Raw genomic sequence first — 14,462 nt, 5'->3', positions numbered from 1 at the left:
CATTTCAAGCCAGGACTATAGTTGGAGATGGCGCTTATGCAGACGTGGTGAGCTCAGGAGGGGTGGAAGGTGAATCCTAATGCAAGAGCAGTGTCTCCACACAGGGAGATGGTGTGACAGTTGAGGTACACATGGGTGACAGAGCCACAAGCCCAGGGACACTCAACGCTGAGAGGCAGGAAGGACTTTCCTGGAGCTCAGCGTACCTGAGACCTGGGGCTAGGGCCTCTGCCTCTGGGGTTGAGCTCCCAGCGTCTCCACCTGCCTCAAAAACAAAAAACAAGACACTGGTGACTCATGATGTAATTCTAGCTACCCAGGAGGCTGAGATCGGAGGATTATGGCTTGAAGCAAGAAAGTCAGAGAAGCTGTTATCTCCAGTAACCACCAAAAATGCTGGACGTGGGGTGGTGACTCAAGTGGTGGAGGGCTAGCCTTAAGCAAAAAGAAAGCTCAGGGCCAAGCGCCAGTGGCTCACGCCACTGGCGTGCTACACTGCCTAGCTACTCAGGAGGCTGAGATCTGAGGATCACATTTCAAAGCTGGTCCGGGCTAGAAAGTCCATGAGACTCTTATCCCCAATAAACCACTCAGAAAACCGGAGTGGCCCTGTGGCTCAAGTGGTAGAGCGCTAGTCTTGAGCAGAAGAGCTGAGGGACAGCGCCCAGGCCCAGAGTTCAAGCCCCACGACCAACCAAAAATAAATGCATAAAGCTCAGGGATAGTACATAGGCCCTGAGTTCAACCCCAGGACCAGCACCAAAACAAATCAAAACAAAACTGAACACCCCCCCCCCCCCGGCAGGGGAGTCTTGTACACAGTCCAGGGTTGTGGCCTAGCCCAGCCCAGCCACACTGTCTCTCAGCCCCAGGGCTCCAGCCGGCTCACTCGAGTTGGGTGGGGACCATCCTGGGCCCCAGGAGCCGCTGAGAAGACCACACAGCCAGATAAACTACTTTCCCATTCCAGGCCTGCGCCTTCACTCCTCTGTACCCAGCTGGAGCTTTCCTAGGACCCTGCTGGAGAATGGGGGAGCCAGTGGCCCCAGCCCTGCTGGCTGCTTCCTTCTCTACCTTCTCTAACCAGGCCTTACTAAGAGGACTTCAAGGGACCTCTTGTTGCTCTCCAGAGCAAGCACAGAGCTGGGAACTCCATGTTTGTCCACAAGCACGTCTTGGGCTTACACTTCAGAAAGAGGCAGTAAAAACTATGACTGTGTATAATGGCAGGAGGTACAAAGGGTCCAAATGTCTGTGGAAGGATGAGTGTATGGAAAAGGTGACGTGAGGCTGGGCATGGTAGTACACGCCTGTAATTCCAGCATGCAGGGGCTGAGGAAGGAAGATTGTGAATTCCAGGATTATGCGGCCAGATTCCACAATGGGCTGTTTTTCCCACTGGGAGCTCAGGACATGCCACTTCCAGATAAAGTGTAGGAGATGAGAATCTGACACCTCAAACACACATTCATGTAATAAAAACTATAGGTGGTCAATGTATGTTTTTGGTTTTGTTTGTGCCAGTCCTGGAGCTAATGTGCTATCCTTTGGGCCACAGCTCTGCTTCTGGTTTGCTGGTGGTTAACTGGAGATAGAGTCTCATGGACTTTGCTGTCAGGGCTGGCTTTGAACTGTGATCCTCAGATTTCAGTCTCCTGAGTAGCCAAGATTGCAGGTATGAGCCACTGTATCCAGCCATGGCTGCTTTATAAACTCCTCTGTCTCTAAAGCTGGCTTTTCATGCTGGAACCTTTGGAACACTTGTCCTAAATTACCAGGAGCTTCCAGTGCTGGGAGAGGCAGGGCGGGCCTCCCTGAACCTGCAAGGAAGCCGCTTGGGGCCAGACCTGGGTCTCTGGAACAAAGTACAGAAGGCAAAATAAAGCCAATTAAGATGTTTAAATTACATTGTGGTAATTTTGATCTTTGACATGGCTTTGGCATACTTCCAGCTTCTTATTCGGAAGACTTCAGACTTGGGAGTAGCTCTGAAAAGCTGCCTCTGTGAGTGTGCCTGAATGTGTGCACACAGGCACACTGGGTCCTAAGACTAGAACTCAGGGCCTGAGCTGTCTCTGAGCTTTTTCACTCAAGGCTAGTGCTCTACCACTTGAGCCACAGTACCACTTCCAGCTATGGAGATGAGTCTTATGGAGGGCTGGGAAGGTGGCTCAGTGGTAGAGTGATTGCCCTGCATGCATGAGGCCCTGGGTTTGATTCCTTGGCACTACATAAGCAGAAAAAGCCGGAAGTGGGGCTATGGCTCAAGTGGTAGAGCGCTAGCCTTGAGCTGAAGAGCTGAGGGACAGCGCCCAGGCCCAGAGTTCAAGCCCCATGACCGAAAAAAAAAAAAAGTCTTATGGACTTTTTTGTCGAATGAAGCTGGCTTTGAACTACAGTCCTCAGATCTCTGCCTCCTGAGTAGTGAGGATGACAGGCGTGAGCCACTGCTGCCTGGAAATAGGCTGCTTTTGGAGTGATGGAGTGTTCTAGAATTAGAGGTGGCTGCTCCACTCTGGATTGTACTGATTGTACTGAAGCAGGACACTGGTGTCTCACACCTGTAATCCTAGCTACTCAGGAGGCTGAGATCTGAGGATCGCAGTTCAAAGCCAGCCTGGGGAAGGAAAGTCCGTGAGACACTTATCTCCAATGAACCACCAGAAAACCAGAAGTGGCGCTGTGGCTCAAGTGATAGAGCGCTAGCCTTGAGCAAAAGAGCTAAAGACAAGGCCCTCAGTTCAAGCTCCAGGATGGGCACTAACAGAAACTTGAAGGACATTCTGTTCCTTTTCCTTATGAGTGCCAGCGTCCTCACCCGGCTCAGTAGCTGATGACAACTATGTGCCCTGCCCACCTAGCAGCCCCTTGTGCCAGCGAGCGCCCTCTTCCTTCCCCCTTCTGGCACCTGCACAGCTGGGTCACCATGAGAGGGATCTTGTCAACCATCCAACAAGGACACTGGGATGGGCCACAGATGGGCCACGTCAGTCAGCTCCAGACTCAGACATTCTTCTTCAGTCACCATTTATTGGCCCTCCAAGACACCTAGCCCCGTCCCATGTCCCATGCCCGACCTTCCCATCGCCCTGAATATCAAGCTAGAGGCTGGGGTGACCAGCGGCCGATGATCTTCCTGATCCAGGGCACATAGGGGGACACAGCAGTGGCCACGGGGGGCCTAAAAACATTGATGCAGGTCTTGGAACTGAAGGACAGAATTCCATCCACCTGGCCTTTGTCACATATGACCGGCCCACCTGAGTCACCCTGTGGGAATCAACACAATCCTGGTCAGCCTCTGTGTCTAAGGAGACAGCTGAGTCTGTTCCCTTTTCCTTTCTTTCTTTGTAATCTGATGGTATTTTCTGCTCCTCCTCACCCCAGGGCATTTGCGCAGATTGTCTATTCTATGGTACTAGAGTTCATATTGGGGTTTTTGCTGTTTCCTGAGGGTGAGACCCTAGGTGACTTGTGCCTCAAAGGTTTTGTTTTTGGTTCGGTTAGTTTTTTGGGGGCCACTACTGGAACTTAAACTCAAGGCTCTTCACTATCACTTGGCTTTTTCATTCAAGAGTAGTATGCTACTGTTTGAGCCACAGTTCCACTTCTAGCTTTTTGGTGATTAGAGATAAGTCACCCAGACTTTTCTGCCTGGACTGGCTTCAAACCATAATCCTCAGATCTCAGCCTCCTGAATAGCTAGGATTACAGGTGTAAGCCACCAGCGCCTGGCTAGGTCCCAGTGTTTTAATGTATTCTTGTTAAGTCTTGCCCTCTTGGACTCCCTAAGGAATGAGACTCAGGGTCTGGTCTTGGCTCAGCTGGGACTCTAGCCAGGCAACCCTGCCAGCCTGGGCTGCCCCGAATGCCCACCACTCAGAACCTTGCAGGGGGCCTGGTCCTTGGCGTCAGCAGCCAGGCAGAGCATGTGGTGGGTGATGTTTCCATTCCAGAAGCGGCTGTTGTTACACATCTTGGCATGCAGCACACGGACATCCAGCTCCTGCAGCCTGAGGGCCAGGCGCCCAGTGGGGTGGGTCACTCCCCAGCCAGCTACGCTGCACTTCGTGCCTGCTGGTATGGCACGGCGCCTTCTGGCCACTGCCAGGGGCTGGATGGTCCTGCTGGGTTTCACCTTTCCATCCAGCTGTGGCAGGACAGGAGGGGCAGTAATGTGTGGGGTGGGGCGGGGCCAGACGGGGTCCCCATGGCAGGCCCTCAGCCCCCTCCATACATACCTTCAGCAGCATGAGGTCATTCTCCAGATTCGGCTTGAAGCCTGGGTGCCGGACAGCAGCCTTGATGTGGAAGGTGAGGCCGGGGTCATGGCGATCGTGGAGGCCATGGAGGCCCAGAACCAGCCTCAGCAGCTGTATCCTGTGGATGGAGCAGAATCAAAGGGACAGACATCCCCACTCCCCACCCCAGGCTGGGAATGTGGCTTAGTGGTAGAGTTCTTGCTTAGCATGCATGAAGCTCTGGGTTCGATTCTTCAGTACCACATAAACAGAAAAAGCTGGAAGTGGTGCTGTGGCAGTGCCCAGGCTCCAAGCCCCAGATCTGGCCAAAAAAAAAAAAAAAAAAAAAGGAGGCTGGGCGCCAGTGGCTCTCGCCTGTAATCCTAGCTACTGAGGAGGCTGAGATCTGAGGATCATGGTTCAAAGCCAGCCTGGGCAGGAAAGTCCGTGAAACTCTTATTTCCAATAAACCACCAGAAAACCGGAAGTGGCACTATGGCTCAAGCGGTAGAACGCTCGCCTTGAGCTGAAGAGTGCACGGATAAGCCGGGCGCTGGTGGCTCACGCCTGTAATCCTAGCTACTCAGGAGGCTGAGATCTGAGGATCGTGGTTCAAAGCCAGCCTGGGCAGGAAAGACCATGAGACTCCTATCTCCAATAAACCACCAGAAAACCGGAAGTGGCGCTGTAGCTCAAGTGGTAGAGCGCTCGCCTTGAGCTGAAGAGCTGAGGGACAGCGCCCAGGCCCAGAGTTCAAGCCCCACGACCAACAAAAAAAAAAAAAAAAAAAAAAAAAGAGTGCATGGATAGCGCCCAAGCCCAGAGTTCAAGCCCCATGACCGACAAAACAAAACAAAACAAAAGGATAGACCAGGACAGGTGGGGGTGGCTCACACCTGTTATTCTAGGTATATCTGAGGATGATGGTTCAAAGCCAGTCCAGGAAGAAAAGTCTGCGAGATTCTTTTGTTGTTGTTGTTGGTTGTAGGGCTTGAACTCTGGGGCTGGGCGCTGTCCCTCAGCTCTTCAGCTCAAGGTGAGTGCTCTACCACTTAAACCACAGCACCACTTCCAGTCTTCTGGTGGTTAATTGGAGATAAGAGTTTCCTGGCCTTTCCTGCCCAGGCTGGCTTTGAACTGTGATCCTAACATCTCAGCCTCCTCCTGAGTAGGTAGGATTATAGCCACCCACCTTTTTTTTTTTTTTTTTGGTCAAAACTTGCATTTTATCACTTGGCTGGCTAATTGGAGATAAGAGTCTCACAGACTTTTCTGCTTGGGCTGGTTTCAAATCACAATCTTGAGATCTGTCTCCTGAGTAGCTAAGATTACAGGTGTGAGCCACGGTACCTAGCTTCTCTTTAGTAGTTCTTTGATGATGTCAGAGATTCAGTTTCCTCTGATGTTGGCTCTGCCCCTCTGGCAGGCCATATTATTCTGGTGACCACAGGGAACACAAATTTCTTTCTTTTTTTTTTTTTTTTTTTTGGGGGTCCGGTCGTGGGGCCTGAACTCTGGGCCTGGGCGCTGTCCCTCAGCTCTTCAGCTCAAGGCTAGCGCTCTACCACTTGAGCCACAGTGCCACTTCCTGCTTTTTTCTTTTTGCTTATGTGGTGCTGAGGAATCGAACCCAGGGCCTCGAGCATGCAAGGCAAGCGCTCTACCACTGAGCCACCTTCCCAGCCCAAGGGAACATGGAGCCCCTCTGTGCCCCCAGCCTTAGCCATCCCCAAGGTAGGAACCAAATCTCTCAGAATCAGCCGTCCGGGGGGAATGGAGAATGGAGCACCTGGGGACAGAGAGGAGGGAGTACTCACGGCGCTCTCAGACAGTGGGCTGCGGTCAGCACCCACTGGCGGTCCACCAGGACCCCCCCACATAGGTGCGAGCCAGCTTTCTGCAGTGAAGCCATGTAGGGACGAGAGTGGGGGGTGACTTCATGACCCCCAATGATTTTGGTCTCCAGTGAATTGCTAGCTGGGGAAGGAGAACAGATAGGCCCAGTGAGGGCTCATGTGCCCACTCCACTCAGAGACCCTGAACCCCACTGAGCTGTCATCATAAGCAAGCCCCCAGGGCTCCCTAGGGCCTCCATCTTTGACCTGCTCCCCATTCTAAGTCCTATCCTCTGCTCAGCAGCCACTGGTGAGGTTTAAAACGTCAATCATGCTGTGCACTGGTGGCTCACACTGGTAATCCTACCTACTCAGGAGACTGAGATCAGAGGATCACGGTCTGAAGCCAGCCCGAACAGAAAGTCTGTGAGTCTCATCTCCAAACAACCACCAAAAAGCCTTAAGTGGAGCTGTGCTTCAAGTGGTAGAGCACTATCTTTGAGCAGAAAAGCTCAGGGACAGTGCCCAGGCCCTGAGTTGAAGCCCTGCAACTGACAGAAAGAAAAAAAAACGCTCATGCCTATCATCCTAGCTACTCAGGAGACTGAGATCTGAGGATCCAGGCTCAAAGCCAGCCCGGACAGCAAAGTCCATGAGACCTTTTTTTTTTTTTTTGGTGGTCATGGGGCCTGAACTCCAGTCTGGGCGCTGTCCCTCAGCTCTTCAGCTCATGGCTAGCACTCTACCACTTGAGCCACAGCCCCACTTCTGGCTTTTTCTGCTTCTGTGGTGCTGAGGAACCAAACCTAGGGCCCCATGCATGCAAGGCAAGCACTCTACCACTGAGCCACCTTCCCAGCTCCATAGAGACTTTTTTTTTTTTTTTTTTTCAGTCATAGGGCTTGGACTCTGGGCCTGGGTGCTGTTCCTGAGCTCTTCAGCTCAAGGCAAGTACTTGACCACTTAAGCCTCAGCACCACTTCCAATTGTTTGGTGGTTCATTGGAGATAAGAGTCTCACGAACTTTCCTGCCTGAGCTGGCTTTCAACCGTGATCCTCAGATCTCAGCCTCCTGAGTAGCTAGGATTACAGGCGTGAGCCACCAGTGCCCAGCCATGAGAATTTTGTCTCCAATTAACCACCACAAAAAGTCAGATGTGGAGGTATGGCTCAAGTAGTAGAACACCAACTTAGAGAAAAAAAGGAGAGCTTGAGACCACGAGTATATACCCCAGTACAGGTACATGGATTTGTGCATGGATATGCGCACACACGTGTGCACACACACACACAATTATATCCATCATAATCTGGCACCAATAGGTCTGATATATAATCCTAGCTATTCAGGAAGCTGGGATTCAGAGGATCTCAGTTCAAGGTCAAGCAGGTAGAAGATGGGTAACCCACTCCTTTTTTGTTTTTGGTGGTGGTTGTGGGACTTGAACTCTGGGCCTGGTCGTGGGACTTGAACTCTGGGCCTGGGCGCTGTCCCTGAGCTCTTCAGCTCAAGACTAGTGCCCTACCACTTTGAGCCACAGTGCTACTTCCAGTTTTCTGATGGTTCGTTGGACATAAGAATCTCACAGACTTTCCTGCCCAGGCTGGCTTTGAACTGCAATCCTCAGATCTCAGCCTCCGGAGTAACTAGGATTACAGGTGTGAGGGCAACCAACTCATGTCTAATTAACCAGCAAAAAGTTGTGCTGGAGGTGTGACTCAAGTGGCTAAGTGCCAGTTGAACAAGCAGGAGACCCTAATACGAGCAATATAAATAAAGTCAGTCATAGAGTGGGTGCCAAACACCCAGAGATTCTGGCCCTGTGGTTGTGCCCAAAGACACAGTGCTTTATCCACAAGGACACCTGAACAGCCTGGTGCACAGTGGCATGTGTCACGAAAATCTGCAGTGTCCCTCCATAGACAAGAAGCACATAGCACACTCCGTCCACGTTGGAATATCACACAGCCCTGAACAAGAGCAAGGCTGTGACTGATGTTATAACGCAAAAGGACTTTGGGGACTCAATGCTCCGTGAGAGCAGCAGACACAGAGAGCCTGGCAATGTGGGGCTTCCTTGGCAGGAAACATCTGGAACAGATGAATCCAGTGACCAGAAGTAGATTTGTAGGTTTCAGGGCTGGAGAGGAGATGGGGTTTGAACTCACAGCCTTAAAATTGCCTAAGTTATGCCTTCAGGCCTTGGTCCATTAGTTAGTTTTAGATGGAGTCTCTTGCTTGGCTCCCAGGGCCAGCCTCTGACCCTGATCCTCTGGCTTCGGCCTGCATTTCTCTTGCCTCAGACCATGACTGTCTTACCTATGCCTCCTGGGCAGCAAGCAAGTGCCTCCATGTCTGGTTTATTCTGTTGATATACGGTCTCATGGGATAGGAATGTGTGTGTGTGTGTGTGTGTGTGTGTGTGTGTGTGTGTGTGTGTGTGTGTGTGTGATAGAATGTTCTAGAATTAGAAAAGCACTAAAAATAAGATTTGTAAACTGGATGTGTGAATTGTATAGCATGTGAATTATTTCTCCATAAGCCTATCACAACTGTAGATTTAATTTTTCTAGTGTGTGTGTGTTGGTCCTAGGGTTTATTTTTATTTTTTATTTTTGCCTGTCAACCTGAACTCTGGGCCTAGGCGCTGTCCCTCAGCTCTTCAGCTCAAGGCGAGCTCTCTACCGCTTGAGCCACAGTGCCACATCCGGCTTTTTCTGTTTATGTGGTGCTGAGGAATCAAACCCAGGGCCTCATGCATGCAAGGCAAGCACTCTACCACTGAGCCACCTTCCCAGCCCGGTCCTAGGGTTTAAACTCAGGCCTGTGCATTGTCCCTGAGCCTTTTTGCTCAAGGGAAGTGCTCTACCACTTGAGCCACTGCGCCACCTCTGGCCTTTTGGAGGTTAACTGGTGATAAGAGTCTCAGACTTTCTGGCCCTGGCTAACTTTGAACCTAGATATAGTTCATTCTCCTGAGATATGTGTTAGCCACCAGCACTTGGCCTGGCTAAAATTATTTTAAAACAATCATTTAAGGAATTGATAAAAACGGATCATGAGAATCAGCTGAAAAACCTTCCTGATTTCTCATCATGTTTTAGTGTATGTGCAGCTGAAGTGAGCACTCTTATCATAAGCACTGTTTCTGAACTGCTCAGCTCAAGGCGAGCGCTCTACCACTTGAGCCACAATGCCATTTTCAGTTTTCTGGTGGTTCATTGGAGATAAGAGACTCATGGAGGGCTGGGAAGATGGGTCAGTGGTAGAGTGCTTGCCTTGCATGCATGAGGCCCCGGGTTCGATTCCTCAGCACCACATAAGCAAAAAGAAAAAAAAAGCTGGAAGTGGCGCTGTGGCTCAAGTGATAGAGCGCTCGCCTTGAGCTGAAGAGCTGAGGGACAGTGCCCAGGCCCAGAGTTCAGGCCCACGACAGAAACACACACACACACAAAAAGAGTCTCATGGACTTTCCTGCCTGAGCTGGCTTTGAACCACGATCCTCAGACCTCAACTTCCTGAGTTATTAGAATTACAGGAGTGGGCTGGGAAGGTGGCTCAGTGGTAGAGCACTTGCCTTGCATTCATGAGGCCCTGGGTTCGATTCCTCAGCACAACATAAGAAAAAAGACGGAAGTGGCGCTGTGGCTCAAGTGGTAGAGTGATAGCCTTGAGCTGAAGAGCTGAGGAACAGCGCCCAGGCCCAGAGTTCAGGCCCCACGACCGGACCCCCCCCCAAAAAAAAAATAGAATTACAGGAGTGAGCCTACTCAGGAGACTGAGACCTGAGGATCGTGGTTCAAAGCCAGCTCAGGCAGGAAAGTCCATTAGACTGTTTATTTTTGGGGGGGTCCGGTCGTGGGGCCTGGGCGCTGTCCTTCAGCTCTTCAGCTCAAGGCTAGCGCTCTACCACTTGAGCCACAGTGCCACTTCCAGCTTTTTTTTTCTTTTTGCTTATGTGGTGCTGAGGAATCGAACCCAGGGCCTCATGAATGCAAGGCAAGCGCTCTACCACTGAGCCACCTTCCCAGCCCTCCAAGAGACTCTTATCTCCAATGAACCACCAGAAAACTGAAAATGGCATTGTGGTTCAAGTGGTAGAGTACTAGCTTTGAGCAGAGGATCTCAGAGACAGTGCCCAGGTCCTGAATTCAAGTCCCACAACCAACAGAATAAACAAAACAAAAACTAGGGAGGGTGTGTTAGAGGTTTACTGCACCAGGTAGAGTGTTAACCAAAGAGCAAAAACAGGGGCTGGGAAGGTGGCTCAGTGGTAGAGTGCTTGCCTTGCATGCCTGAGGTCCTGGGTTCGATTCCTCAGCACCACATAAACAAAAAGAAAAAAGCCAGAAGTGGTGCTGTGGCTCAAGCGGTAGAGCGCTAGCCTTGAGCTGAAGAGCTGAGGGACAGCGCCCAGGCCCAGAGTTCAGGCCCCATGACCGGACCCCCCCACAAAAAAAATAAAAAAAAATAGCCAAAGCAGAAAACACCCAGTTTGATTCTGGTCTTGGACAAAAAAAAAAGAAAAGTCTTATGGATTTCTGCCTAGGATGTCTTTGGATTGAAATCCTGAGATCTTGGCCTCCTAAGTGGCTGGGATTCCAAGGTGTGAACACCCGTGCCCAGCCTTGGCAGTTTTCTTTATTCCTTGAGCCTCAGCTTCCCCTCCATCAGCGATGAAAAGGACAGCTGCGACACCCAAGACAGCAGCTGTGGGAGCGCCAGGGAGCACAAGAGGACCCTGCAGGTCAACCTTTCTCCCCAAGGCAAAGGGAAAGCAGTGGGGTTTTTAGCCCATGTGCGCGTGCGTGCGTGCCGGTCCTGGGGCCTGAACTCAGGGTCTAGGCTCTGTCCCTGAGTTTTTCACTCAAGGATAGCACTCTGCCATTTGAACCAAAGCACCACTTGTGGCTTTTTGGAGGTAAATTGGAGATGAATCTCACAGACTTTCCTGCCTAGGCTGGCTTTGAACTGTGATCCTCAGATTGCAGCCTCCTGAGTAGTGAGGATTACTGGTGTGAGCCACTAGTGACCAGCCAAGTTATAGTTTCAGCTAGAGAGAGCTGGTGGGTACCCTTGACACCTGGGCAGTAAGGGCACAACATCCTGCCACTGGCACAGACTAAAACCCTCCAAGGAAGCAGCAAAAGGGCCTCAGGCAGGGAGGGCCCATCATTTCCACACCTAAGGGAAGACAGAAAGTGTGATAGCTATAGCCCTGAACTATGCAACTTCTCTCCCTATAAAGGATCACTGAGGCCTGATGCAGACTCACACCTTTAATCCCAGCTATTTGACACAGAGATGTGAATGATGGTAGTACCAGGGCAGCCTAAGCAAAATTCAGTGAGACTCCATCTCAACTAACAAACCTTGTGTTGTAGTTCATGGCTATAATCCAGCTATGAGGGAGGTTGAAGTAGGATATTCAAAGTCTAAGATAATCTGGGCAAAAACTATGAAATCCTACCTAAAAAATAACCAAAGCCAAGAAAAGGGTCTAGGGTATGATTTAGTGAATACTCTGAGTTCAAACCTCACCATCAAAAATAAGTAAATAAGTAAATCAAAATCAAAAATAAGTAGATAGCTGGGTGCTACACTGGTGGCCCACACCTGTAATACCAGCTACTCAGGAGGTTGAGATCTGAGGATTGAGGTTCAAAGTCATCTGGGGCAGGAAAATCTGTAGACACTCTTATCTCCAATTAACCACTGGAAAACCAGAAGTGGCCTTGGGGGCTGGAAGTAGTAGAGCACTATCCTTGAGTGAAAAAACTCAGAGACAGCACCCAGACCCCGAGTTTAAGTGCTACAACTGACAAAAGAAAGGCTAGGAGTATGGCTTGGTGATAGAGTGCTTGCCTAGTATGCCTGAAGCCCTGGGTTCAATTCCTCAGTACCACATACACAGAAAAAGCTGGAAGTGGTGCTGTGGCTCAAGTGGTAAAGTGCTAACCTTGAACAAAAGCAGCAGCTCAGGGACAGTGTCCAGGCCCTGAGTTCAAGCCAAGAAAGAAAGGAAGGATGGAAGAAAGGAGGGAGGGAGGGACACACACACACACAAACACACACACACACGATTGTCTGGGTTCAGAAAACACATGGTATTGCCCATGTAATTGTAACTCCTCTGTACAGTATTCTCACAATAAAAAAAAAAAAAAAGAAAACACATGGTAGCACTGAGGAGTGTAGTTTGCTCCCATAGCTCACTCTCAAGTGGCTCAAAATAGACAAGACCCAGAGACAGACACAGACAGACAGACAGACAGACAGACAGACAGACAGACAGACAGACAGACAGACACACACGCACACGCACACGCACACGCAAGTGCCACTGTGGTAAAATGTCCTCAGCTGAGGGTGAAGGGAGCTCACTAGGCAATGCTCTGTAATTTCTGTAAGCCCAGAATCGAGTTAACATGGTCAGGAAGTTTACGCTTCTTGTCATGGTAGCTGATGGTCTGGATGTCATCCCTATTTAGCTATAAGGCACTTTTCCTTTTGGGCAATACTGGGACTTGAACTTGGGGCCTCACACTTGCTGGGCAGGCACTCTACTACTTTGAGTCACAAACAACCCCCAGCCCTGGTTCACAGCTTCTAAACCCCATGTTCATCTCCACATATCAAAAACACTCCCTGAACCCTGTGGCTCACACCTGTAATCTTAGCTATTCAGGAAGGTGAGATCTGAGAATCTAGGTTCAAAGCCAGCTTGGGTAGAAAATTTCCTGAGACTGTCTCCAAAATAGCAAAGTGCCTGATTGGAGGTATGACTCAACTGGTAGAATACCAGCTGTGAGCAAGCAAGCTGAGCAAGATCATGAAGGCCCTGAAATCAAGCCTCATTACTGATAGAAAAATCCAATCCAAACAAGAACAAAAAACCCACTGCTGTTTTCCTGTATTTTATGTGGATGGCACAAAAACATGTAAAGCACCAAGTTGGAGTCAGGCCTTGTGGTACTTGAGTGTTATCCTATCACCAGAAGGTTGAACAACAGAAGGATCTGGAGTTCAAGGCCAGCCTTGGCTGCAGACTGAGACCCTAGCTCAAGAAGCAAAGCAATGGAAAAGTACAAGCAAAACTTTCCTCCTTCAACCCCTCCTGTTCTTAATGTTAACGGTGTACAAGAGGCTTCTTGTACATTCTCTTAAAAGCCAGAAGGCTTTTGGGTGGTTAATTGGAGAGAATTCTAAAGAACTTTTCAACCCATGCTGGCTTCAAACTGTGATCCTCAGATCTCAGCCTCCGGAGTAGCTAGGATTACAGGCCTGGTCACTGGTGCCTGGTTTATTTCCCACTTCTTCACTCAGACCTAGGATTCCCACATCGACTGCTCTCCCATTCAAGCCCACCTCGCTCCGACCCTGAGCTCTAGGCCTGTTTCCCCATCATGCTCCCAGCTCCCCCCTCACCTGCCCACAGTGCCCCCAAGGCGAGCAGCAGCAGCAGGAACCAGCGAGCCTCCATCTTGCTGCAGGGTCTGTGTCCCCTGTCCCCATCCTGTGGGCACAAGTGACATTCACAGCTCCACCCTGTATACCAGGTGACAACTCCACCTATGGCTGGCTCACTTTACTCACAAGCAGCTCACTGCACTGGAGACAAAATCCTCATCAACCACAAAAGGTCACAGTCTCACAATTACCTAAGTATTTACCATCTGATGTGTCCAAATCCTCCATCCTATGCTACTGTGTGATATTTAGTATGACTTTGTGTATGTGTGTGTGTGTGTATGCGTGTGCATATGCATGCATGCCATTCATGGGGCTTGAACTCAGGGACTGGGAGCTGTCCCTGAGCTTTTTTGCTCAAGGCTAGCACTTTACCACTTTGAGCCACAGCACCACTTCCGGTTTTCTGGTGGTTAACTAGAGATGAGTCTCACAGACTTTCCTGCCCAGGCTGGCTTCGAACTTCAATTCTCAGATCTCAGCCTTCTGAGTAGTTGGATTACAGGCATGAGCCACTAGTACATAGCTATAACTTGATTTTTCTTGGGGGAGGAGGGAGGTCACTGGGATTGGAACCCAAGGCCTGGTATGTGCTAGACAATTGTGCTGCAGAACTACACCCCCAGCACCATTTTTAAAGCAACTCTGGGATTTGACCTCAGGCCCTCACATTTGCTAGGCATTTTAACACATGCTTTGTTTTTTTGCTAGTATTGGGGCTTGAACTCAGGGTCTGGGCACTGTCCCTGAGCTTCTTTTTGTTCAAGGCTAGCACTCTACCACTTGAGCCACATCATCACTTCTGGGCTTTTCTGTGTATGTGGTACTGAGGAATTGAACCAGGGCTTCATGCATACTAAGCAAGCACTCTACCACTAAGCCACATTCCCAGCCCCATGCTTTCTTTTTATACTT

At 50.2% G+C, this 14,462-nt stretch overlaps 1 protein-coding gene across 1 annotated transcript; it reads right to left on the bottom strand.

The window, feature by feature from the left end:
- Positions 1 to 3,021: 3,021 nt before the first annotated feature.
- Gzmm (granzyme M) lies at positions 3,022 to 13,587 on the bottom strand. Its single transcript, XM_070008482.1, has 5 exons — positions 13,506 to 13,587; positions 6,059 to 6,218; positions 4,242 to 4,380; positions 3,887 to 4,150; positions 3,022 to 3,270 (listed from the first exon to the last, which is right to left on the bottom strand). The coding sequence occupies exons 1-5, from the start codon at positions 13,558 to 13,560 to the stop codon at positions 3,097 to 3,099; spliced, it is 792 nt and encodes a 263-aa protein (XP_069864583.1). The 5' UTR covers positions 13,561 to 13,587; the 3' UTR covers positions 3,022 to 3,096.
- Positions 13,588 to 14,462: the final 875 nt, after the last annotated feature.

Source organism: Dipodomys merriami, unplaced genomic scaffold (assembly GCF_024711535.1).
Source record: "Dipodomys merriami isolate MVZ:Mamm:240054 unplaced genomic scaffold, mDipMer1.0.p SCAF_70, whole genome shotgun sequence".
Classification (NCBI taxonomy): Eukaryota; Metazoa; Chordata; class Mammalia; order Rodentia; family Heteromyidae; genus Dipodomys; species Dipodomys merriami.
Note: the sequence above shows the minus strand (reverse complement) of the source record. Positions and strands in the feature narration are given on the sequence as shown.

Excerpts from the sequence above, each read along its gene's own strand:
- Gzmm (XM_070008482.1), bottom strand. The coding sequence starts at position 13,560 with ATGGAGGCTCGCTGGTTCCTGCTGCTGCTGCTCGCCTTGGGGGCACTG. Across the intron at positions 4,381-6,058 it reads GCCCACTGTCTGAGAGCGCC|GATACAGCTGCTGAGGCTGG; the intron begins GTGAGTACTCCC and ends CTCCATCCACAG. Across the intron at positions 4,151-4,241 it reads ATGACCTCATGCTGCTGAAG|CTGGATGGAAAGGTGAAACC; the intron begins GTATGTATGGAG and ends GTCCTGCCACAG.